At 39.2% G+C, this 26,069-nt stretch overlaps 1 protein-coding gene across 3 annotated transcripts in view; it reads left to right on the top strand.

Moving 5' to 3' along the window:
• AKAP6 (A-kinase anchoring protein 6) overlaps positions 1–26,069 on the top strand; it is a 551,024-nt gene that overhangs the window by 182,595 nt on the left and 342,360 nt on the right. For 2 of the 3 annotated variants that reach the window (XM_057721871.1, XM_057721869.1), the window contains one exon: positions 15,051–15,408. In XM_057721871.1, coding sequence (XP_057577854.1) covers positions 15,085–15,408 — 324 coding nt within the window. In that variant the 5' untranslated portion in view covers positions 15,051–15,084. Of the gene's footprint in view, positions 1–11,530; positions 11,569–15,050; positions 15,409–26,069 lie in introns of those variants that run through there. The other variant, XM_057721870.1, reaches the window with a different exon arrangement.

Genomic DNA, 26,069 nt, shown 5'->3' with positions numbered 1-26,069 from the left:
TTTATTAAGAAAAAGACAGAAATTCAGTGAAGGTGAATTTATGCTAAGCTAGTCCATGCCCCGTGCTTTTATTGTCTACCAGCATACACAGATGGAAAGTAAATATCGGCTTGTACTATCTACTTTTCACTATAAAAAGTATATTTTATTTTTCTTTGAAGGTCCGTGATGTAGAACTTTTACTCACTCTAGGAATTACTTTTTAAAACACCAATTCATGTTGGAGCAAGTCATACTTTATCAGACACCCACCTTCAATTTAGATGACTGGATGGGCAGAAATGCTTGACAGTATTTAATGAACTTGACCCATTTCAAGCAAAACCATTGTAAAGTATTTGTAATAAATAGATTCTACCTTGCTGAAATTGTTTCTTTGAAAAGCAGATATAGTACCAGACCTTTAATTGTTCTTTCTGTAATAAAGAACATTCAGGAGGATCTCTGATCACATCAGACCTTTGGATATTAACAGCCTTTGTTGTCTCCGTTAGTATTTTTAAATCTGACATCAGAATCTTCTAAAGAAAATCTTTTTTTGCATGTCTGGGAGGTTAGGGTGAGTAGGAAATAGTAGTGAATAGGAAAATCCTGGTCTTTATGAGAGCTCATCACCTGTAAAATGCCTTCTGTTTATGAAAGAATAGCAGTGTGGGTAGTTATTTGATGTGTTCTCAAGTTGCAGCATGAACAGCACAAACAAATGTAACATTAGCTGAAAGATTTGGCTTAAGTTCATTATTTTGTATTTCACTATGATTCAGTTGTCTTCAGAAATAAAAGTTATTCACTCCAGAACAAATCTACTCATGGGACAAATAATGAAATAACCTTACCTTCAACTTGGTCACTTAATCACCTGTGGCTTTCATCATGAGATCAGATTTAGTTCATAGGAAGCACTTGTTTCTTTTCTTTTTTTAAATTTATTTATTCATTAATTTATTGGCTGTGATGGGTCTTCGTTGCTGCACGCGTGCTTTCTCTAGTTGTGGAGAGCAGGGACTACTCTTCAGTTGCGGTGTGTGGGCTTCTCAGTGCGGTAGCTTCTCTTCTTGTGGAGCATGGGCACTAGGCACAGGGACTTCAATAATTGGGGCACATGGAGTCAGTAGTTGTGGCTCTCGGGCTCTAGAGTACAGGTTCAGTAATTGTGGCACACAGGCTTAGTTGCTCTGTGGCATGTGGAATCTTCCCAGACCAGGGCTTGAACTCGTGTCCCCTGCATTGGCAGGCGGATTCTTAACCACTGCACCACCAGCGAAGTCCAAAGCACTTGTTTCTTTAAGGAATTATTTGAGTGAGGCAAATACAACCTTATTATTGAACTGAGTCACAGTAAGCATTTTGTATTTAAAATAATATGGTGTTTTAACAAGTGGGTAGGCACAATTTTAAACAGTATTTTAACTGAGTGCCCCGTTCAGTCTTGTGACATTCTTTACCCCAAACAAAACAAAACAAAGCAAAACAAAACAAAATAAAATAAAATAAAATAATCATTTTCATAGTCAAGTAAGTTTGGGAACTGATATATTCCTACCCCTTATTTGGAGATTCTCAATGTACCTGAGAGTATTAAAGCCCTGTTCTGTAATTAAGAAACACTTTCATCTTTTAATCTAGATATTTTAAAGTTATATGTTTATACACGAATAGTTGAGAGTCAAATAGTTTTGGGACTTTAGAGAAACTGCAGCCTCTAGACCTTCTTTTCCATTTCCCATTCTCCAGAGGCAACCATTTTTCATCTGTTAGCTGATTCTTTGGTAACTACCTTCATCTTAAAGCAATAGGATGAATGGTATGGCTATTTCCTGAGCACTTTTTTCCTTTTTTTTTGACCTATTGACTTCTCTCACTATGAAAGATGGGAATTTATTTAGCTTGTTCCCTCATCCCATCTCTCTGTCTCTCACTTTCTCTCATTGGGGCACATGTGCACACACACAGTTCTCACCCCCCAGTTCTTCCTGTAAAATTATGTTGTGATTAGGATTATACCAACATTTAGTGTTTACATTAAGACTATGTAAATGCAATTTTTAGCTAAACCACATAAAATAATTCCTGTTTTATTTTTGTATACCTTTTAATTTTTTCTAGAGTTTATTGTTATTTGCTTAGTTTTCTATGTGTTTATCTCTAATTCAACCCCCAATTCTCCACTAGATCAACAAATCTCTTCTTGGTTTGTTCATTTACATCATGTTTTCTTTCAGTGTCATCTGTTTTAAGAAATCTTTCTGAGGGCCTTCTGACCTGTTCCAATCTGGACTGGATGCCTTCCTTGCCCTGGTATATGGCTGGCATCCTTAGATTTCTCTTCCTCACCACCCTGGGGTGCTAGGTCTCCTGTTTGCTGCATCCCCTCACTTCCTTTATCTTAGTTTATTCTTTTTTTTTTGTTAGAGTATCTACCAAAGAGACTTTAGTGTCTCTTGAAAAAAGTGTGTGGGAGGTTTCTTTTTTTGTGAACTTAAATATCTGGGAAATAGTCTCTTATTCTATCCTCACATTTGATTTTTTTATCAAACCATATTATTCTCAGTATACAGTTCTATGCTAGAGTTCTTTTTCCTTCTTTTTTTAAAAAAAATTTTAAAACCTTTTTGGCCATGCCAAGTGGCATGCAGGGATCTTAGTTCTGTGACCAGGGATCGAAACCATGTCCCCTGCAGTGGAATTGCGGAGCCCTAACCACTGGACTGCCAGGAAAGTCCCCTCTTTCCTTCTTGAGGAAAACAATTGTCTTCTAGTTTCCAGTGTTGCTGTTATGGAAAAACATACTCCTGTGTGTCTCTTCTGCTCTCAGCACTCTTCTTCACTTTTTGCACTTCTGATCACCAAATGTGTGGTGGTTTTTCCCACACCAAGCAACTCAGTGATACCAGCTGGGTGTCCTATAATTTAACTCAACGCTGGCACTGTCTGCCTGAAAATAGTGTCAGATCCCGCATGTCAAGGGCTCAGTCCCACAAGACTGTCCCCTTCCTCCTACCCACTTCAGGTACCAATTGCAAATCCAGGTTGTTTCCTGTGCGTCTGATTGACTGGCTATAAATCAACCCCCTCCTTAGGTTCCCATAACCTCCTCCTGAGGTTCGATTAATTTGTTAGAGCTACTCACAGAACTGAGGAAAACAGGTTACTTACTAGGTTACCAGTTTGTCACAAAGGATACAAATGAACAGTCATATAAAGAGATATATAGGGCAGGGTCCAGATGGATCCTGAGCACAGAATCTTCTGTCCCTGTGGAATTTGGGGTGTACCAGCCACCCAGCATTTGGATGCATTCTTGTTCACTGATCTGGTGGCTCTCCAAAGACTGTCCTTTTGGGTTTTATAGAAGCTTTATTGTGCAGGCATGATTAATTAAATCATTGAGATTTGTGACTGATCCACCCCCCCTTTTCTCCCCAGAGGTTGGGGTGGTGGGAGCAGAAGTTCCAACCTCCTAATCAGGGTTGATTTCCCTGGCAATCAGCCCCCATCCTTTCTGAAAGTCACCGCATTAACATAAACTCAGGTGTGCTTGAAAGGGGCTTATAAGAATAACAAGACACTCCTTTCACAATTATGGCTCTAGAGCTATTTCAAGAACTGAGGACAAGAGATCAAATACTATAACAAAAGATGCTCTCATTGCTCTTATACTTTGTACATTACAAGAGTTTTAGGATCTCTGTGCTAGAAATGGGGACAAAGACATACATTCTTATTATAAACCACAATATCACAGTTACTGTTGAGAAATCAAAGCAATCTAATTTATAATTCTTTGTATATGCCTCTACTTCTAACCCAACTCTTATTTTCCTCATATTGTTACCAAGTCCAAGCTCACTCTGCTTGCTGCATGACAGGCCAATAAATCAGAGACGAGGTGTTGAGGCAAGGAGTACAACTTTATGCAGAAAGCCAGCAGACCAAGAAGATGGCAGAATAATGTCTCAAAATAACCATCTTATCAGGGTCTGGATGGCAGTTTCTTTTATAGAATAGAGAAGGGAGGAGGTGAGGAAGTAAAGTAAAAATGCCATTAGTTTTGCCTGTCTTGGCCAGCAAAGGGAAGGGGATGTGTTAATTTCTTCTTTTCTGCAGCCATTCACAGGTAGGCAGGGTCAGATTGTCTCCCTGGGAGCCGAACAAAGGCACTTTAGTTTAACATGCAGGCAGAGGGGCAGGGCTCCCTGAGGCTGGCCATTGTGTATGATTACAATAACAAAAGCAACGAAAGGCAAAGGTTAAAGGCAAAGAAACAGATCCACCCTGGAGTCAAAATTGGCTCTTTCCTGTTACAATATTCTGGGATTTCAATAAAGTGCCTTGGTGTGTGTCTGTTTTCATACACTAGGTGGGTCTTTTTAATATAGAGACTCATGTCCTTCATTTTCTTAAAAGATTTTATTAATGATATTTTCCTTTCTCTTTCCGTTTGCCTTCAGGGACTCCTGTTCTTCAGGTGTTGGACCTTCTGGATTGGTCACTAGTATCTTTCTCTCCTAATTTCTATTTATCTTTTTGCTTTACTTTCTGTGAGATTTCCTCAACTTTATTTTCAGTTATTGAGATTTCCCTTTTTGCTAACATGTTTTTATTTTTCCAAAGTTTTTTTTTGTTATATAAATATTTCTTTTAAAAAATAAAATTCTGTTCTTATTTCATGGATACAATATCTTACCTCTGATTATTTTTCTTTTTCACCAAAATCGTCTTCTCCTTGTATAGTCTGTTTCCTCCAGGTTGAGGTTTTTTGTTTGCTTCCTTTGGGCCTGTTATCCAAATTAGAGTTTTTCCTTTATCTCTGCTAGTCCTTGACTGCCTGATCATATTTGAGTAGGAGACTGGAAAGCTAATTGAATGCTCTGGGTGTGTGGGTAGGCCTATTGACTGAATGTCATTGTAGGGTGATCTGGATGTGCCAAATTTTAGTATCATGTCTTCTTGGAATGATCAGATTTCTTTGAACAGGGGTGGGGGGGTGGATCTCTAGTCTAACTGGAGGATAAAGGCTTTGGAGAGTTAAGCTGTGGAAGAGGACTGGGGGGGTCTCAGCACTCAGAATGCCTATATTAACTTAATTCCCCTATTTTCAGGGTATTACTATACTCAACTGCTCAGAGTCCCTAAGTCCAGAGACTCTTTGATTGATTCTTTCAGGAGAATAAACCTCTAGAATTGGAGTGGGTGCTACTACCTAGCAACACAGTGTAAGGAAGACCTAGAATTCTAACTGCTTCTATATATTTTTTAATCAGAATTAATCTTCTCAACGTATCATTGCTCCTTTACCCAGAGTTAGGCCAAACTTGAGGTTAAGGGTACAGTCCTCCAAGACTGTCCAGTTTGCCCAAGATTTCTGACACCAGCTGCAAGTTCAAGGGTCTCCAGGGCTGTCCTAACATCAGACTAGCTAATGATAAATTTGAAGGTTCTCACAGACTCCTTCAGATTTAATAATTTGATAGATCAATTCACAGAACTCAGGAAAGCTCTATACTTATGATTGTAGTTTTATTATAGCAAAAGGGTATAAATCAGAACCAGCCAAAAGAAGAAACACATAGAGTGGAATCTGGGACTGAGAAGTTTCCAAACACAAAGCTTCCTTGTCCTTAGGGATGTATTACCTCTTGCCCTTGATGTGTGACAGTAATCATGGATTATTGCCAACTTGGGAAGTTTGCTTGAGCTTCAGTGTCCATAGTTCTTTTTAGGGCTTCATTACTTAGACAGGAATGATTGAATCTTTGCCTATGCGGTTGCTCAAAGCCCCAGCCTTCTACTTACATGAATGGTCTGCCTGTCTGGCTAGCCCCCATCATGCGTCACCTTGTTAGAACAGACTATTGGATGTCATCTGAGGGGCCCACCATGAACAACAAAAATAGTGCTATCACTCAGGAAATTCCAAAAGTTTAGAGGATACCTCTCAGGAGTTGGAACAAAGGCCAAAGTTTTCTTTGGGTAAAGTTAATTTTTCACTACATACTTTTCCATCTCTAATTCCGGAGGTATCTGGGTCCAGCAATTTCAAAATACTTAAAGAATTCTGAAGTAGAATCAGGTGAGTTCTTTGCTCTCTGTGCTGCTGGTTTAGGAGTTTGTTTTCTTAGGTTGGCTAAGGCATTTATCACTTCTTCATCTGATTTTAAGCTTCCAAAAATATTACTGTTTTTCCTCCCATTCTTGAGTGTTTATACTTAAAAAAATTTTTTTCAAACCTAAACCCCTCTGCCGTAGTGTTCCTGAGATTTCTGGAGGGAGCCGAATTAGATCATATATTCAGTTGACTATCTCTTCCCAGAAATTGCCCAGCACTGTCTCAACTTATTTGTCAGTGGCAACTTTTTGTAGAATACCTATTAACACCTGGTAAGTAAACACTGAATTAGCAAACACTTCTGTATTGCTTCATTAATAGAGATAACTAACTAATTTAGGCTTCAGAATCTTTAAAGACAGCTTTTCTTTTAGGGCTCATTTCCTTTCTACTTTACATATTGAGGGCACAAAAGATAAATAGCCTCTTATCACTTATTGACTGGGTATGAGAATATTGGGATAGAGGAGGATCTTTTAACGTCAATGTTATCTATTTTTACAATGTTTGAATTAGTATATATTACTTTTTAAATAATTAAAAAATTTTTAGAACAAGAAAAAAAGTGAAAACATTGCATAAAATGATCCTAAAAAATTTTCCACTTCAAATCTATGATGCTAGGGTTAATGGAGAGCTAAAAATGGAGAACTCTTTTTATATTTAATGGAGTAGGTAGAACAGAGCGCAGAACTCCTTTAATCACTCCAATCTAAAAGTCAGACTTGAAGTCTCCCCCTCTCAATCAATCTCTCTTTCTGTTTTTTATGGGCCATAAAGAAGTTTTTAAGCTTACATTTTATATTGATGAAGTCTGCTTAGAAAAGAAGATGTTGATTCTCTCATAAGGCTGATTTCTCATTTCATTTTCTTGGTAAATGAGAGTTTGTGTATTGACTTTTCTGTCTCATTCTAGCACAGAACTGTAATTCTATTTCTCTTCTTTTGCAATCTTTTTAGAGTTCCTTATCCTTGTGAGTCATTCCAAACTCCATAGTATGGTGTTCAAAGCCCTCTTATAACATGGCTGCAACTTACCCTGTAGCTTTATCTGTTTCCTGTTCCTGTCAAGATCCCAATTCCTCTCAACACTGAATTATTTACTGATCTCCCAACTTCTTGGTGTTGAGATGTCTTTCTTCATGTATTTTCTCCAGCCTGGAATTCTTTCCCCATCACTTTTCTATTTCTGCCCATCTCAATCATACCCATTTTTACAAGCCCATCTCAAATGTTTCCTTCTTTAGTAAAGGTTCTTCCTTATCTTATTTCCTCCATACAGGATTAATGCCACTCCACTGGGGCCTCACAGGGCTTTGTTTGCCCACTTCCTGCCTGTGTAATAAGTATCATAGGGGTGTGTGTGTGTGTGTGTGTGTGTGTGTGTCTGTATGTGTTAGGGGAGAGTGGAGGGAGGGAAATTGTCCCCTTTAAATTGTAATTTCCTTGAAGGTAAATCTGATGAGTCATATATGCATGTAATGCCTTATATATAGTTGATTCTCAGTAATGTCAGTTGATTTGAAATGAATCTTGTTTCTTTTTTTTGTATTAATAGCATTGACAAAAGTAACAACTGTATAAATTATGTATTAGCTTTACAAATCCAGTTCTTCCCAAGACATTTTCTTGAACAAAGATAGGTGGCTACCTCGTGCTTAAAAGTGATTATTAGCAACCTGGGGTGGGGGTAAGAAATATGAACACTCATTAGTGTCACTGAGTCCAGATCCACACATTCATGACCATGGGCACCATTTGCAGCTGACGAGTGTTCATATTTCTTACCTCCACCCCAAGTGGGGTGATGCAGCCAAATGAATCTCTGAGTGACAGGAACGGACCATTGAAATGGTGGAGGGAAGACACGGGAGGTGTGATGACTAACTGAGTCAGTCTGGGTGTCCATGCCACAGGAGAAGGATCTGAATAATGGGGGCTGGGGGTGGGGCATGGTAGGAGGAGGGGTTGAGCGAGGAGGATGATTGATGAAGTGTGTTATGGCTGACAGAAGACCCTATGCTCTGGGCAAGGGAGTTGGCAGTGATTGAGGAGAGACCCAGGAGAGGGCGCATGGTCTGTGTGTGATTAGAAGGATGTAATCAGCCATTTGCCTGGGGGGACAGCCATGCACAAAGGATATATCAAAAGGGAAAAGGGTGGGAGTGGGGGGAACATCAGTGATAACACCAAGAAGATCTTTTAAATTGTAGAAATCTGTCTGGGCGCCACTATTTACATGCTGTGTTCACCCCCCTTCCTTCCTCCCCAAGCGTGTGCACTTAAAGTTTGACATCCTTCTTCTCACTGATATCCACTTGTAGGCTGCCCTGTTATGGCAAGAGGATTAGAAAGTGAGCCTAATCTGGGGTTACCACAGTGATCTCACTAAACAGTGTTACTCCAGATGAGTGCTGGAGGGAGTGGGGCTGGGAGGAGAAGAGGGCCAAGCAGAAGGAGGAATAGGTGATTATGGAAACTTCCTTAGAAGCATCTTACAAAAGCCACTATCTCTTTTTTCCCCTAAGTACAAATTTAACTTAATATTTTGTAAGAATTCTTTGGCTCTCCTCTTAAAGAGCTCAAAGCCATTTATAGTTTCTCAACCCTTGACCTCACAAGAAGCCAGGGAGGTAGACAGGCAGCAAGATTTAAAACTAGGTGATGAATTAGAGCCTCATTCATCTGGGTAGACTGCGACATTTAATTAAGCAATTTATTAAGTTTGTTTTTGTGTTTTCTTTGCAGAGCCGAATTCTGGCGTCCTGGAGTTGAACACAGGGTGCACCTCTTGGGTTCATTTATTTTTCCTTAATGCAGTCAAAGCATGAGAGCTAGCCATAGACAAAAATCAAAACATTCCAGTGGAACTTTTTTTCCTTTTCAAAATTCAGTGTCTCTATGAATAGGTTCTGTGAAAAGTGATTAAGAATATGAAAGCAAAAAATGAAGCGAGAGAAAAAAGGACACTTAGTGATGCCTAACTTAATTTTCTCTACCTCAGTTTTACAACATGTCCTTTCTAGCAAGCAGATTTGTTAATTTGGCTAGAATTATGCTTTAGTCTCTCACTTTCTTTTTTTAAGAATTTTTTTGAGATATAATAGACATACAATAAACTGCTTATATTTAAAGTGTAAAATTTGATTTTTTTTCTTATTAATAATGTATGTATGGCAATCCCAATCACCCAATTCATCCCACCCCAACACCCCCCCCTTCCCCATTGGTGTCCATATGTTTGTTCTCTACATCTGTGTTTCTATTTCTGCCTTGCAAACCAGTTGATCTGTACCATTTTTCTAGACTGCATATATGCGTTAATATATGATATTTGTTTTTCTCTTTCTGACTTACTTCATTCGGTATGACAGACTCTAGGTCCATCCATGTCTCTACAAATGACCCAATTTCATTTCTTTTTATGGCTGAGTAATATTCCATTGTATATATGTACCACATCTTCTTTATCCATTCATCTGTCGATGGACATTTAGGTTGCTTCCATGACCTGGCTATTGCAAATAGTGCTGCAGTGAACATTGGGGTGCATGTTTCCTTTCGAATTATGGTTTTCTCTGTATATACATCCAGTAGTGGGATTGCTGGGTCATATGGTAGTTCTATTTTTAGTTTTTCAAGGAACCTCCATACTGTTCTCCATAGTGGCTCTATCAATTTATATTCCTACCAACAGTGTAGGAGAGTTCCCTTTTCTCCACACCCTCTCCAGCATTTTTTGTTTATAGATTTTCTGATGATGCCCTTTCTGACCAGTGTGAGGTGATACCTCATTGTAGTATTGATTTGCATTTCTCTAATACTTAGTGATGTTGAGCAGATTTTCACGTGCCTCTTGGCTATCTGTATGTCTTCTCTGGAGAAATGTCTATTTAAATCTTCTGCCCATTTTTTGATTGGGTTGTTTGGTTTTTTTTGATATTAAGCTGCATGAGCTGCTTGTATATTTTGGAGATTAATTCTTTGTCTGTTAAAAGCTTTTAAGTTTCATTATGTCCCACTTGTTTATTTTTATTTTTATTTGCATTACTCTAGGAGGTGGGTAAAAAAAGATCTTGCTGTGATTTATGTCAAAGAGTGTTCTTCCTATGTTTTCCTCTAAGAGTTTTATAGTGTCTGGCCTTACATTTAGGTCTTCAATCCATTTTGAGTTTATTTTTGTGTATGGTGTTAGAGAGTGTTCTAATTTCATTCTTTTACATGTAGCTGTCTAGTTTTCCCAGCACCACTTATGGAAGAGGCTGTCTTTTCTCCATTGTATATCCTTGCCTCCTTTGTTGTAGGTTAGTTGATCATAGGTACGTGGTTTTATCTTTGGGCTTTCTATCCTATTCCATTGATCTATGTTTCTGTTTTTGTGCCAGTACCATATTGTCTTGATTACTGTAGCTTTATAGTGGAGTCTGAAGTCAGGCAGTCTGATTCCTCCAGCTCTGTTTTTTTTGTTGTTGTTGTTCCTCAAGATTGCTTTGGCTATTCAGGGTCTTTTGTGTCTCCATAAAAATTTTAGGATTTTTTTGTTCTAGTTCGGTAAAAAATGCTGTTGGTAATTTGTGATAGGGATTGCATTGAATCTGTAGATTGCTTTGGGTAGTATAGTCATTTTCACAATATTGATTCTCCCAATCCAAGAATATGGTATATCCCTCTGTTTGTGTCATCTTTGATTTCTTCTCGCTTGTTTTTTTGGGAGTAAGCAGAGCACAGAAAGATTAAGTATTTAGATTGGGGGTTGATTTACATGATGATAAGACTATCTCTCAAACTATACACATGAAGATGCTCTTGTTTGGAAAGAATAGTTTCTTCCTAAGAAAAGAGAGAGGGCTTGAATGCATTTAGCTCAGCTGACTTTGTCAGCTGGTTATGTTACTGTGTTACTATAGTACTGCTAATTTATTTATACATTTTAAAATTTATCCTGCTTTAAGATTGCTCAGTTTTGGAGTATACAGTCTTGGTTCTTCTGAACCATGCCTGAATGTGCTCTGTCCACCCAAATACTCTTTTCCATAGTGATCCTTATTTTGGCAACTGTCTCCTTTTTCTCAGCTCACTTATCAATGCTTGTTTGCAAAAGGCCAGCCCGTAACCGCACAAGCCTGGAGCTTATACATTAGCTTCCAAATAGGGACAGTGTAGTAGCCCTCGCTTTGCAAGAGATTTAGGCCACTAAGGGTGTATGAAGCTGGTGCCCTACAGACGCGCCAGTGTCCTGCTGGCATGAAGCAGTCCTGATACCAGCCTTTATCTTGTTTGGCTACAAGAAGAGAACCCGAGGGGAGAGAGGAGGAGGAGCCAGGCATTTAATCCCGAAGGACCTTTAGGGACAAAAGTATTTACAGTGAGTACAGTCAGCTGATTTCCGGCTTTTCTGTCCTTTTATTTTAGAAAGAAAATCGCAAGAGAAGGGACAAAAAGGTGGGCAGTTTTGATGGGTGTGTAGCTGCTTTTTTTGCTTTCTGGTTTGGTCGAAGAACACGCTTCTGATTTAAATGCCTTATTCAAGTTGAATGTATTTTGCTAACGTCAGGTTTCGATTGAAAACTTGTGGACTGTCAGGGAGGTAGCAGCACCAGTCCTTGTTAGTAAGCAATCCAGGGTATGTTTCTTCTGTTTCTGTAGGATAATAAATACAGTGTGGTGAGAAAAGCCTTCCCACACATTTAAAAAAAAAAAAAAACCTGTAAAATCTTTGCTGCTTTTGGCTTTTGCAATTTAAATGTTGAATCTTCTCTGGATTTGTGGAAAGGAAAGGATTTGATCTATGTTATTTTTAACAGCAGCTGGGATAAAGGTAGCATTATCTCTAATGCTGGAAAGGTGGCCACAGATAAGCATTTGATGGGGGAGGGGAACGGGAGGTCATTGCATTCCAAAAAGCTGGTTGATCACTCCTCTCACGAAGCTTTGCAGCCAGAGTTGAAACTGCATGGGTAACTCTATGTACCTGAATCAGTGCTTCATTTGCATCATCAGAAGTTGTTGTCTGCTGGCCTTTTTTTTTTTTTTTTCCAAATTTCTCTGTGACTAGAAAGGAATCTTATTGCGTGAATCCTTGTAAAAGAAAAATAAAAAACTTAGAATTTAGAAGAATGTATATAGTTGTGCTGAATTTGCTACTACTTGTTTGCATTCAAATGGAGTAATTAATTTGATGGGAAAGCAAGCTTGAATGGCCATGATAAGGACAGGAAAAATACACACAAAGATTATTATTGTAAATCTCTACAATATGAGGCAGTTTTCCTTTAAACTATATATTTATCTTGGAAATCAGATGTGATTTTGTGAAAATCAGAAATAGAGGTTTGTTATCCATGGGTGGTTCATCTAAATGTGAACTACTGGAATTGAAAATTAAATGTTTATAGTAATTAGTTTCCATGAAAGTGGGTAATTAATCAATTTTATGCCACTTCCTGGGCTTGCTATGCTGTTATGACACATACTGTATTCCTTCCCAGCGCAAAGCTGTATGTGAAGGAAAGTAAATAGAAAGAAGTTGAAATAAAACTTGAGTAAAGCATTGCTTTGCTTCACTTCTCTGGGTTACGGAAATGCTCTTGTTTATAGTCTGATCAGTTAAATATGGAAACATCACATGCAGGTTGAAATTTTGTAGATGCAGGGAAATTTTGCCTTGGCAGCTTGAATATAAGGTTTCCTTGCCTTTTAATTCATGTGTCATGCATACCGGCTACATTTTTGTTTAATGTTTTAATTTTTTTCTACTTGTCCTCTACATATAATAACCACATCTGTGTTATCAGTCTTAAGATGCAAACTCCCAGAGGGAAGAATCTCCGATATTTATTCCTCTGGAAAGAATTAGCAACATATAGTGTGTAAATAATGATTTACAAAATGCGTTTGCATGGTAATAATTTATTTCTTTCCATTAAGTGGAACAAATCTATTGATGCTGTTTGTCTGCTTTGGTGAAATGGAGGTCCATCATTTAGTATTTACATAGCTCTCAGTATAGGTAGGATGCTTCCAATAGAATTAGATTTCTCTGGATAAATAACCCTAGGTAATTATAGACTCTTATGGTTAGATGGAACCTTACTGATCATCAAGTTCAGTTTTGTCATTTGCAGATGAGGAAACTGAGACCCACAAATGTGGAGCATCTTGCTCCAAATCACATAAAACTGTCCTGTGCCTGGCTGTGCACAGCCTGATAGTGTATATGGAAATGTATGTGGGGACGTAAATTACACTGAGCCAGTTCTTTGGTATGTTCTTTAGTTTACAGTAGGATATGTATTTCAGAGGAGGCGTTGCCTTGATTTAGGGGTTTCAGAGAAAACACAATGACCAAGCATTGTTTTTCAATTGTACAGGGACTTTTAGGCAGGGCCTTGGGGGTGAGTGAGTGTGTGGGTGATGGTGAAACAGTTCATTTTACATTGCCCTGGCATTTAGTTTTCCAGTTTGGACGAGTCTGGTTTCTTAGAAGAGGGAACCACTGAGACACCAGTGTCTTCTTTATTAATCACTAGTTCTGTGACCTTGCATTAAAAATCTTTATTAACCTTTGTATATTAGATTCCTTCTCTGGAGAGTAATTCTAAAGTGATTCACCACCCCAGAAGGCAGTGAACTGATTAAAAATTTTAAAGTGCTTTTGGAAATTGGAATCAAAGACAATAAACCAGGGTGTGGTTTATTAAAAAGTAGTATGGTAGCTCACTCTTCATGGAGTTTTGTCTTTCCCAGTAAAATTTTGATATCTTCTAATTGGTTTTAAAAAATAATCAAGTCTAGTATGATTGTTATTTTAAAGACTGTATGCAAGGGTGGTTAAAAATATAGGGCGTGGATCTCTCCCTCTTGCAATCAGGTGTAGAAGGCTGTTGAAGCCTAAAACCATACTCTAAAGCAGGTACCAAAGTGATAAACTTACCTTATGACATAATGTTTTGCTCTTTGCAAATAACTTTGTTTTGAAAAATTCATCTGTAAACCCCCTTATCATTTAATTTAAAAATAAAATGCTCAAGAAATTGGGGATAGGCAGTATGCTACAGCATTAGAAGGCTTCTGAAATAATATGTCATAAGAATAACTTATTCTTAAGGCTTTTGTCAATTCAACAAGACTTTTTATTCCTTGTGCTCATTCCTGTATGGAAAGTTACATATTCCTAGTCAAACTGGGAGCTTTCTTGACTTTTACCCTCCATGTTTGTAGGTAAAATAATTTTGTTTTTGTTATTAAGTTAATCTTAAGAATATAAAGAAATATAGCTACTTTCTGACAATCACATTTACTTTCATATTTTGATCAGCCGCCTTTCATCTTTGGAGGAATGGGGCTATAAACTAACTTAAATGTATGGAACTAGAGAAAGACTTAGAAAAGGAAAAGAAACCCATTGCCTTGAGTAGAAGAAGTTTCTCCTGAATCTAAAAACAATGTCTATTTAAAGTGTTTAAAGTACAAGATCATAAAAGTTGTTATTTTATGTTAGACTGATTACAGAAGAAAGATAAATTATATAGCTAGATCATCAGTAAACTAATCAACTTTATCTTAAAAAGAAACTGTACATTTCATTGGTCAGAATTTGGCCACATGACCACACTGAGCTCCGATGGAGACAGAAAATGTAGTTTTAAATTCTTGGCAAGAATATGCACAACTGAAAATCAGGATTTTGTTATTAAGGAATGAAGAGAGAATGGATGTTGGGATATGAAATACCGTATGGTTTTGTGTTCCTATTATATGCTGGGTCTTGGGTCTAGCTGACAGAGACTCAAAACACCTCTTTCTGTTTTTGTTATGAGCTGTGGTTTCTTAATTTAGAAATCTGGCTTAATTTAGAAATCTTGTTTCTGCTGCGAAGTATGATTCCTTTATTTGGCAATCTGGTCTGACTTTTGCTTTCTTCTTCCCTCTTGCCTTCCAGCTGTTTTGGAAAGAAGTAAGGTTTAGACTTCTCCATGTTAACCATGAGCGTGACACTTTCCCCTCTGAGGTCACAGGACCTGGATCCCATGGCTACTGATGCTTCACCCATGGCCATCAACTTGACACCCACTGTGGAGCAGGGTGAGGGAGAAGAGGCAATGAAGGACATGGATTCTGACCAGCAGTACGAAAAGCCACCCCCATTGCATACAGGGGCCGACTGGAAGATTGTCCTCCACTTACCTGAAATTGAGACCTGGCTCCGGATGACCTCAGAGAGGGTCCGAGACCTAACCTATTCAGTCCAACAGGACTCGGACAGCAAGCATGTGGATGTGCATCTAGTTCAACTAAAGGTAAGGAAGGTCTCTGGGCTCAGGTCCATTCTAGACAGAAGTCTGAAGGTGGCTGTGACACCTGGAGCCTGAGTTCTGTAATTCTCAGTAAGGCATCCAAGAAGGAAAACAGAATAACAGGTTTGAAATCATTATTTTTGTAGATAAACGTGGGCAGAATTCTTTCGTGGTTTTACTTTGTGGGCTGAGCAGCTAGAATAAAACTGACCTCAGGGGATAATGTGGAGAAGTGAGGCGGGGGAGGTACATTTTTGTGCAATGTCATAGAAGTCAGTAGTAAAGAATAAAAATATTACAAAAGGTTTAATAAAGACTCATAGGAGAAAAATCAAACTGAGTGGTGATTGTGTATGTATGTGACTACTGACCTCTGTTGAAGCTGATGCTGCCTTTGTGGCAAACAGTGGATTCTGATGTGATGGGGAAGAGCAGTGTTCTCCTTTTAGAATGAGTCCTTTCATCCAGGTACAATGCCTCATGCAGAACAAAGGTGCTTTTATAACAACTCATCTAAAGTTTAGACATTAAGCAAAATGTGTGTGACTTCTAGAGTCCTTAAAAAGCCTGACTGTTGATGATAATGAAATGGAGATGCTAGCAAAGAGTGCTATTAATAGCGATCTGGGCCTAGGGACCCCAGGATACCGTGAATCTTGCCCCGCCATAGCCACTCCTCTCTTCTGGGTCCCCGAGGGAATTACATGCTCAGGTCAATGGTGGGCAAAGCAGGGCAGGTTTGTAACCAGTTAGGGCATTGGCCCCAAACTCCAAAGTTAATTTCTAGTCAGTTAGAGGAGATCCTAAGGAGAATTCTTCTACCTTAGCTGGTTCATATTAAATGATCTGAAACCAAAGACCTAACAGATTCTTGGATCTTAATACTTAAATGACTTATAAGATGCAGCCATCAGTGTGAGAAGAAAGGACAATTAAGAGAGCATATGTGCCCCAAAGCCTAAAGCATAGCTGGCTCAGCCTTCCCAGGCTGGTTCAGCAGATCCTGGGCCCAGCTGCCCCATGAGAGAGCGTGTCCAAGAAAGGGAAGGAGGGGGTTGGAGAGAGAGAAAAAAAGAAAAGGGCCAGAATGCTGAGGTGGCTGGGCTTCTTCCAGGTTGAGCAGGCCTGGGTGGTCTTCTTTCTAGGTTCTTGGGAAGAAGAAAGCACGAAAAGGTATCAGAGATGGCTAGGAACCAGCTTTAATGGAATGCCAGCCTGGCTGGTTTCCCCACTGAGGCAGTACGGAATGGTGTCTCTCAGTTCCTGCAACACAGTCCCTTTAATCAGAGGAGCAGCTCTCCAGCTCCTCCAGGCTGGAGTGAGATGGAAGCCAGGGGGCTCCCTGGCACTTCCACTCTCCTCCATTCCCTCCCACTCTCCTCTATTCCCTCTAACATTGCACTTACTTATGTGGCTCTCATAAGGACATATAGGATTGGGTTTGCAAGGAAAGATGACTGTTGCTCTCTAAAATCTTTCAGATTTACACAGAAAAGGTGGTAAACAGTAAAGGAGAATGGGGGGAATGGAAATATCTTTAGAAGACTCTACTAAACATGCTAAGGGCGCCTAAAAACAATCTGTCAGCTAACTTCATTTAATTACATCAGTAGTACTGAAGTGAAAACTTACATTTTAATCTCAAATAGGAATGTAAAATTTTTGTACTGTCCACCAGGATTGTGTTTAGTATTGAGAAATCCCCTGTAGGGCAGTTTGCTTCTTTTTGTCATTGGAGCTGCCTGTTACCTCCATCCAGCTCTGTCCCACAGTGTGGTCTGTCTCCCCTGCTAAGAAAGGAGCCCCAGGAGGGCAGGAAGTCCACACAGTAGTCACATAGTAGTTAATCAATAACAGGTAAGGAGATGACGTGAAATTGCCTTATGTTAATTTAATTCTAGGATTTCTATCATTACTTTTTCTGATGCTTACTTCATCAAGTGACCTAATCAACAGTCTCTGAATGTTCTAGAATATTCTATAATAATAGAGCCCTTCCACATTGAATCCAAAGTCAGTGAGCTCTGGTGAGTGAGCTATGGCCTTGTCAACACAAGGGTTTAGTTTTGGTCTGCTAATCTGCTTATTTAAGTTTCCCCTTTATTTGTGTAATATTTTTTTATTCAACCAAATAAGCACTTTGATGCATTAACAAAAAAAGATTTTAAATACATGTCAGTTCTTCAGATTTCCACATTGATCCACAAGAAGAAAGGGGAACTGGGTCACAGAATTTTATATGTGGAATCACAACAAAACAACCTTGTAGAGGCAGCTCTTAAGTTAGGTGTATGGCAGAGCAGAGGGGCAGAGCAGAGGGGCAGGCCCAGCTGGGGCAAGGCCAGACAGCTGCTCTGGGGCATCCCAGCTTGGCTCCATGCCTTGGTGAATTATTCCGTTTATTAATTTACAATGAAAACTAACCATCGCAGGGATGGGAATGCCATGGCTTTAAGGACCATCTAGGTATAGGTAATTTCTAAATTTATATATCCATCCCAGTATTCTCCAAAGAGCTCCAACTGCCAAACAGACATCTTGTATCTCTAGTGAGCATCTCAAACCGATATGCCCATTGTAAAGCCCGGAATGCCTCCTTCACCCCATCTTCCCAACTTCAGTAAAAGGCACCACTTTTTTGCCAAACCAAAACATGTTTCCATGCCTCACATATATGTCTATTAACAAATCCTGGGGATCCATCCCCAAAATATGCCCTAAATCCATTCACTTCTCCACTTCACTACTGCTGCCACCCTAGTCAAGCCACATCACTGCCTGCCTGGACTACTTTTAGAGCCTCTTCTACTACCCTGCAGTTTATTCTCTGCACAGCAGCAGATGGAATCTTTTAAAAATGTGAATCCAATCATGTAACTCCCTTGCTTTCTGTTGGCTTACAGTAAAACCCAAATCTCTTCCTGTGGCTCTGTCCTTGACTGCTTTTCTAGCTATGTCTCCTGTTACTTTCCCCTTGTTTATAAAGCTCCAAGTGGATTGCAAGTTCCAAAGAAATGTTAGGCTAGTTCTTGCCTCACAGCTTTACCTGTTCCCTCTGCCTAGGAACTCTCTTCCTCTAGCTCTGCCTGGCAGATTCTGGATCCTCATCAAAGAGTCAGCCAGAGGCACAGCCAAGTTCTAATATCTGGAGGTACAAACCTGAGAGAGGGTTGAGCAGGGGTTGGGAGTGAGGTGGGGCCTGTGCTATGTTTTGTGAAAGGCAAGCACATAAAAAGGAGTTACGCTTGCCTAGCTTGTCTGCATGCCTCAGACTCCCTTTCACATTGCTTGTTCTAAATATTGTCATCATAGTCTTCTCTGCCATCCTGTTGATGTATAACTTAAAAAAAATTAGTTGAGAAATGCTTTTGGAAGATGCTCAGGGTGGGCTCACCCTCTGGTTTTAGATTAAATGTCACTTTCTCGAAGAAGCTATTCCTGATCCCTATTCTTAAAACACCCATCTCCTCCCCCAGTAATTATCTAGTCCATTACTCAGCTCATTTTTTTGGTAATGGTTCTTATCACTAGCTTTAATTTCCTTAGTTATTTATTTGTATTAGCTCTAAGGACCTCAAAAATCTAATTCTCTACTGTATCCCTGTTGCCTAGGGCAAGGGCTGGGCATTTGGTGGGAGTTCAGTTCACATCTGTGGTTGGATAGATGAGGCCAAATCTGTATGGCCAGCGCCTTGTCTCTGCATGGACACGCTTGCACTGGAATTCACAGGAGAAAGCCTGCTTGGCGAGGTTTGAATTAGGACAATGGCGTTGGATGAATCAGGCCCAAGTGCATTTGGGACGTTACTCTTTCCATCAGTGAGAGTCTGCAAGTGATTCAGAAATTTTGGAGATCTTGTCTGGGGAGTCTGCCTGGGAGAGTCTGTTCTTTCTGTAGGTAGCTGTGCTGGTCTTCCTCCCACCCCACTTTCCGTTCGACTCTCTTTGGTAAGGATTTTGATCAATAAGCTAGAGGGCCTAGAACCACTCTTTTCTTAAAGGTAACTTTGCTTCTCTTCTGGTCTTTGTGTTGACCATAAAGTTTATTTATCAGAGACTATTCTTATCAACCTTATTTCCATGTTTTTAGGGGAAGTTTTATTGTAACCCCCGGGGTGAACTACAAACCACTAATATAAATGAGGGTGGTGGTGGTGATTGTTCTAGAGAGTGAATAAAAACATCTCATCTGAAGATTAAAATAGGGAAACAGTGCAATATGTTATACTGTGTAGTTTTTTCAATTACTTTTTAAACAGGAAATGTAACCCACAGATTTTGCGTCCTGACTTTCAGATATAATTCTTTGTGAAGAAGTGTGAGAAGCCAGCTGAGCTATTTTTAGAAACTCCCCTCCCCCTCCTTTGGATTCAGAGGCTGTTCTGTGCAGGAAAACCAAACCAAGAACCTTAAAAGGGTTTGCCTTTAACTTCGACTTCTGGTGTAGATGAATGTATCTGGGTGCTAAATAGGCGAATTAGATAGCCCTGCTTCCTGATTAAGTCTTATTATTAGAGAGAATATCATTTAGCTCTTGGAAGAGGATTTACCTTCATCATGGGGCAAGGAGTCTGCCTCAGAGCAGAAGGGAAGGGAGCAGCGGTTTGTGGTGAAGTGTGTTCCTGGTTCTGGAACCCATCCTGAGCAGCCACCTGGGCAGCATGTGTACCCAGTGAAGGGAAAGGGCTGTGGGTGTAACTTGGAGGACCTGTCTCAGCTGACTGTCCTCCTGGGCTTCTCCACTCCCCTTGTTCCACAGGTGTGGAGGGAAAGAATGGTCTTCTTTCTCCCACAGGAGCATAACAAACTCTGCCTGTGGTGGCAGAGGTGGTACCAAAGTGGCATCTGTGTAGCCCAGGGTCTGCTGGCTGCGGCAGTGAGCAGCAGCCAGGGTTGATTCTTGGCGCACATCCAAAACTTGCCCTAGGAGTTTCAGAAATTCTTGAAAATGGAAACTCGGAGTGGAACTAAACTTCTGACATCAATAATTTGGGGCTCGGAGGACTTGACCTTAATGTTAATAAAATGTGTGTTAAAGCCTGAAACATTCAATTTATAACATCTTTGAGTAGTTTCCAATCTGTAACATATCCTAAGTTAAATAAGTACCAGTTTAAGGTTGAAGACCAAATATCTTTGTTTTGGGGGAAGAGTAAATATTTTCCTTTTTGCTCTTTAGATGGCTGTTTTTCAAGAAGTAGGTCTCAGTGCATTAGTGGTTGTGAAATCAGTTTAATGAGCTAAATGAAATGAAATCTTAATTTAAAGAGCTAAAATAGAATTTCACATAGTAAGGAGAAATACTATTTTGTGAAACTTGATTTTAGTTATATACATATATTATATATATACATATATATATACATGTATATATATATGCTTGGTCATGATGTAAAATTTATGTCTTTCTCTGAGTCAAGGCCAGAACAGTTTGACAGTTACTGCTTTAGAGCACTCTCAACTTTCTTCAGTAATTTTGGAACATATTATGCAAGTAAGTGTAAGCTGGTACCAATTTTGCAATATCATTTATTTGTATTTATATGGGATCACATGACAACCCACCAAAGCATATTCCAAATCCCAGAAAACTGGAAAATGAAGCTGATTTCTCTGTTGGTGGGTATGAGGATGTTACATTTTGTTATTTTCCCAGAGCCGGAATTTGTGGCTGGAATCTCTTTTTATGGCTGATGTGTCTTCCTCAGGGTGTATCTTCTCAGGGAATCTGAATACTAGTTGTCAAGTGTCCTGGGAGTATGCTTTCAGTATGGTGGTTAACAGTGGAAAAGTTTTTCCTATTATAAAAATGGATGAAATAAAAAGAATGTTTAATGTTCAGAAGGCTACTTTTAGATATGTAAGAGACCCAATTACTTGAAAAAAAATCTGTCTTAATTATTAAGTAATTATCTCTCCACCCCCCTGCATGCACACTCCAAGTGCTAAATAAGTACTTTTTGATCACTGAGTGATTAATATATTTTCATTATGATTTGGGGAGATGATCTAAAAATCTCAGATCCGGCACATGTTTAACAATGGTTAATACTCTTGGTTAAGATTTGGGAAGGGTGACATGGGAAAAATAACTGTGGTAGTTTCTGACACATATTATGGAAGATCTTCGGGTATGCATGAATCTTAGCCACATGTGCTAATGCATTTAGAGCTCGGGATGGGAGCATTAATTATCGAGGTGGCCCAACAAGTCTACTAGATTGTCCAGCTGTGTAATTTTTAATTAGCAATAGTAGCATGGAAAATAAGGATTACCATAGACTTCACAATTTGAAGGAAACCATGAAAACAGTGTTTAGAGAAAAGTAATAAATATCATTAAAGCATTTGAAAATGAGTCCAATGAGAAAAGTCTGAAGAAACCAGCATTTTGATGAGAGAAGTGTTATTGGGATTTGTTGCTTAAAAATGGTTTTAAAATAATGTCGGCATGAACTATCACTGAGCAACAGTAGCCGTCAGTTTTTATGATCTCCAGGTGTTAGATATTTCTAGGGGCAACCCCCAAGGGCAGGATATGAGTTAAGTCTTCCCTTGCCTAGCGAATTTTTAGTTCAGTGGCATTCATTGAATACCTGATATGTTGCAGGAGTTTTTGCTTACAGTATTTTATTTAATCCTTATCTTAATCCCCTAGTCGAGATGAAGAAATTAAGTCTCACAAATGTTGGTAGGTGATCAACTTGGGAGTCAAACCATGCTTTCCGAGCCTCAAGTCTAATATTCTTTCTACTTTAGTGCAATGTCTCCCTCACACCCTTTTGTAGGTGTGAGAAATTTTATTTGCTATACGATATAAGATAATAATTCTGTTTTTCTTGTACTAGATGGTTAAGATGAATGGATGTGAGGTCGGGGGCTCATTGTTGGGGTTTTTTTTTTTTTTTTTAATTAAGGAGACGAGCCAAACTATATGTATTTTGATTAATCACAAGTAGGAATGTGAGGTTTTGGAAGTGGGACATAAATGAAACCCCGAGGTCCCTTTGAGTAGGGGTGTTCATAGTACGTGAACTAGAGAGATGGTTTTTTTCTCTCCACTATTTGCTGCTACTTTACCCATTCTCCTCACTTCAAAATTTCACATCTCAAAAGAGGGAACATGTGATCTAATTAAAGTGAAATGGTACTAAGGTATGAATTACTAGTATCCTAACATGGAAGTGGGTGGAGCCAGAGATGAACATGCTTAGTGAAAAATGTTAACAAATCAATCGATTTCCAGGTATGGCATGTGTAGAGGTAGTGTTTCTCATCCTGGGCTACACAGTAGAATCTCCTGGGAAGCTTTAAAAAGCCCAATTCCCAGGCTGTGTTGTAGACCAGCTACATCAGAATTTGGGTTTGAACCTAGGCATCAGTACTTTTAAAGACTTTGCAGGTGATTCCAGTGCACAGCTAGAGCGGACAACCTCTGAAAGACATTTTTGAGCAGAGGGCTTTTGGATACATCTTGCTTGTTCCATGCATTTTTCCTTTCCTCCTAAAATGACAGCAAGGGATTTAAAGTCAATTATTTAGGAGCAAAGGCTCCTATGTGACTCTTTTCAACTTTTTCAGTTTCCCAAATGACCTTATAAAGAAGTAAAAATTGTGGGAAACGAGTAAGTCCATGCCAGACACCAGCCTATATGTTTTAGATATTCTATCTTATGTTACTGTTTTAAAATTTTTACATACAAAAGAAAAAACTGAATCCAGAAAAAGTAAATGTTTCTCTCTTACTTAATTCTCACAACTATTTTTGATTAATTAATTAGTTAATTAATTATTTTTGGCTGCATTGGGTCTTTGTTGCTGCTTGTGGCTTTCTCTAGTAGCAGAGACTGGGGGCTACTCTTTGTTGTGGTGTGCAGGCTTGTCATTGTGGCGGCTTCTCTTGTTGTGCAGCTCAGACTCTAGGCACTCAGGCTTCAGTAGTTGTGGCATATGGGCTCAGTAGTTGTGGCACATGGGCTTAGTTGCTCTGCGGCACGTGGGATCTTCCCAGAGCAGGGCTCGAACCCACGTCCCCTGCATTGGCAGGCGGATTCTTAACCACTGCACCACCTGGGAAGTCCCCACAACAACTTTTTGAACTAGAAATTATTCTACAGAGAGGTCCAGGCTCAGAACTGCCCACCTATAGTTGTGCAGATTATATATGTAGGCCTGGGAGATAGCCTGAGTAAAGGGGGCTTTGAATATGAAAGACAGAGCGGCCTTTTCCCCTGAAGTCAAGGAATAGTGAATGATGTATATCATTGAGCTTAGAGGAGACACATTTTGAAGGGCCAGAAATATTTTAAATGCCTCAGAGGAGTCTGAGCTTGATCTAATAGTTATAAAGACATCTACAAGCAAAGGAAAAACATGGTAAAAATCTGGGTCTTAGTATGAATTTGTGGGCACGTGCGTGGTAATCTGTGAAGGCGGAGATGTGAGACAGTTATGAGGATGTTCAATAAATGACACAGAGAAGCTGGGCTTGGCTGGTGGAAATGGGAAAAGAAAAAGCCCACTAGACCAGGCGGCTGAGGCAAACGCAGAGAGGCAGTTGGGGAGTCAGAGATTACTGGTTCTCTATGGCTTCATTTGCCCTCCTCAGCTTAAAACTGAACTGATATGGCTATTGCCACTTGGTGTTAGGGCCAAGGGCGGTATTTCTTTGTATAAATGTGAATAGAATAAAAAGGAACAAAAGAGAAATTTCTCCTATGTTCATTTTAGCAACATGACTATTATTAGTGGGCTTTTAGTGTAAGCTGCTTCTATTGTTCTGTAATACCTGAACCACCAATTCTATTTATTTGAATGAGGCAAATTTGCCAGAATCATCATTTAATGGACAAGGAATATATGAAATGAAAATGGAAAGTGATCTTTTATTCTCCTGAGGAAGAGGGAATGGGTATAAGGTCCACTGGAGAACTGGTTCACGGGGAGGGACCTGGCCTGGGTGAAATTAGGAAGGAAGTCTTCAGTGTGCATTGTAGTTTTCCCTTTTTCCAGAAACGTAATTTCTATCAAAAAGCTCTATAAAGTAATTCAAGCAATAGTGTTAAGAATGCAGCTCAAACTTTTGCTACTGCAAAAGGAATTAATATCATCACATTGGCCAAAGGAATCTACCTATGTAATTGTGGGAGTCAGGTGTTAGTGACAAGATGGGGAGAGAGTCCTCCAAATAACACCACATAGGAGACTACCTCTTTTATGCACGTCTACATCCCCATCCTAGAAATAACAGGAGTGAAATGTTGTTTTAAAAAATATTTTAACTGCAGTGTTTACTTCCCTTAGCTTCCAGCTGCCCTCCCAGATAAAGTCCAAATGCCGGGGGCATGGCCTGCAGGCTCCTTTACAATCTGGACCCAGATGGCCTGTTTTTCCTTCCAATGTTTCCTTTCCTGCATCTCTGAAAAGCCAGGCCCTTTCAGAAATTCATGCCCTGAAATATGGTTTCTCTCTCCCTGGGATATCACTTCACTCCTTACCCCAAACTTCTGTTTCTGGGAAAATTGCTATACATCCCCCTAATCACAGCTAAAATATCACCTACCTACTGAAACTATTTTGAATTTGGTCAGTCCTTCTGGGGATTCTCCCCACATTTTCACATGGTGCCTGCTGTAGCATGGTGGTGGACACAGCATCCAATTTGAGTTATTACTGCTTCAACTGTTATGAGGAATCCTGTTTTATTCTATTCCATAACTGTGTATCTCTGAGGATACATTTGTATGACTCTGGAATCAGGACAGAAGAAAACAATCACCATAAAATACATTTCCTTTGATTATTTTGTTGATCGACTATAACCCCATAAACTTAGACTTGTGAATAATTAGCAGATCTTCCTTAGTTCACACTTATGCTGGAAATCTGAGGGCATGCATATTTCCAGTTTGTTTGACCTTTCTTAGAACATCCTGAACATGTTACACTTTATGAATATGACTTGGGGGGGTCGTCCTTACCTCAAAACTGTTCGCAATTTCAAAAATAGTGTTAGTGAACATTTAGGGGTAAATCATATTGGTATCGAAACTTGATGTCATTAAAGAATAGTTGCTGTAAGGAGACATTCAGAGATGATGGGGTATTTTAGCTTATTTATTTGAGTTGTTTTGTACTATATTTTGTAGACAAATGTAGGATTTGGATAAGTGGATACAGAGATACCTCATAATTGTGGTGAAAACTATTTATTAAACACTCATGTGGACTTGGATCATTTGCTGGGTTCTGTTTAAATGTGTTAACTCCAGTAGTTCTCCCTGGGGTGTGTAAGTTGGATTCTGGCCTTCTATAGTGAGTAATGAGCTCTAGGTAAATCAAAATGACTCTAAACTCTGCATGGATTAATACTGTAGTTGATGTTATTTTGTGTGCATGTGATTACATGCTTTCCTTTTCGTCTCTTTTCTGCTTCTTATGTTCTATTTATATCTCTTCTTAGTTATAAACTTGAGGTGTCCATATTTTTAAACTCATAAATTGTAGATATGTAAAAATATGTTAGAAAAAAATGGTGAATTTTCTTCTCAGAGTTGGTGGACATCTGTTTTGTTATCGTTTGTTTTAGGTTTTAAAAATTGTTATGCTTAGCTTTTCCTACAGATCTGTAATCAATCATATTTTTTGTCTGCCACAGGAGCATA

The sequence above is a fragment of the Hippopotamus amphibius genome, chromosome 2 (assembly GCF_030028045.1).
Source record: "Hippopotamus amphibius kiboko isolate mHipAmp2 chromosome 2, mHipAmp2.hap2, whole genome shotgun sequence".
Lineage (NCBI taxonomy): Eukaryota > Metazoa > Chordata > Mammalia > Artiodactyla > Hippopotamidae > Hippopotamus > Hippopotamus amphibius.
This window is presented reverse-complemented; position numbering and strand designations above follow the sequence as displayed.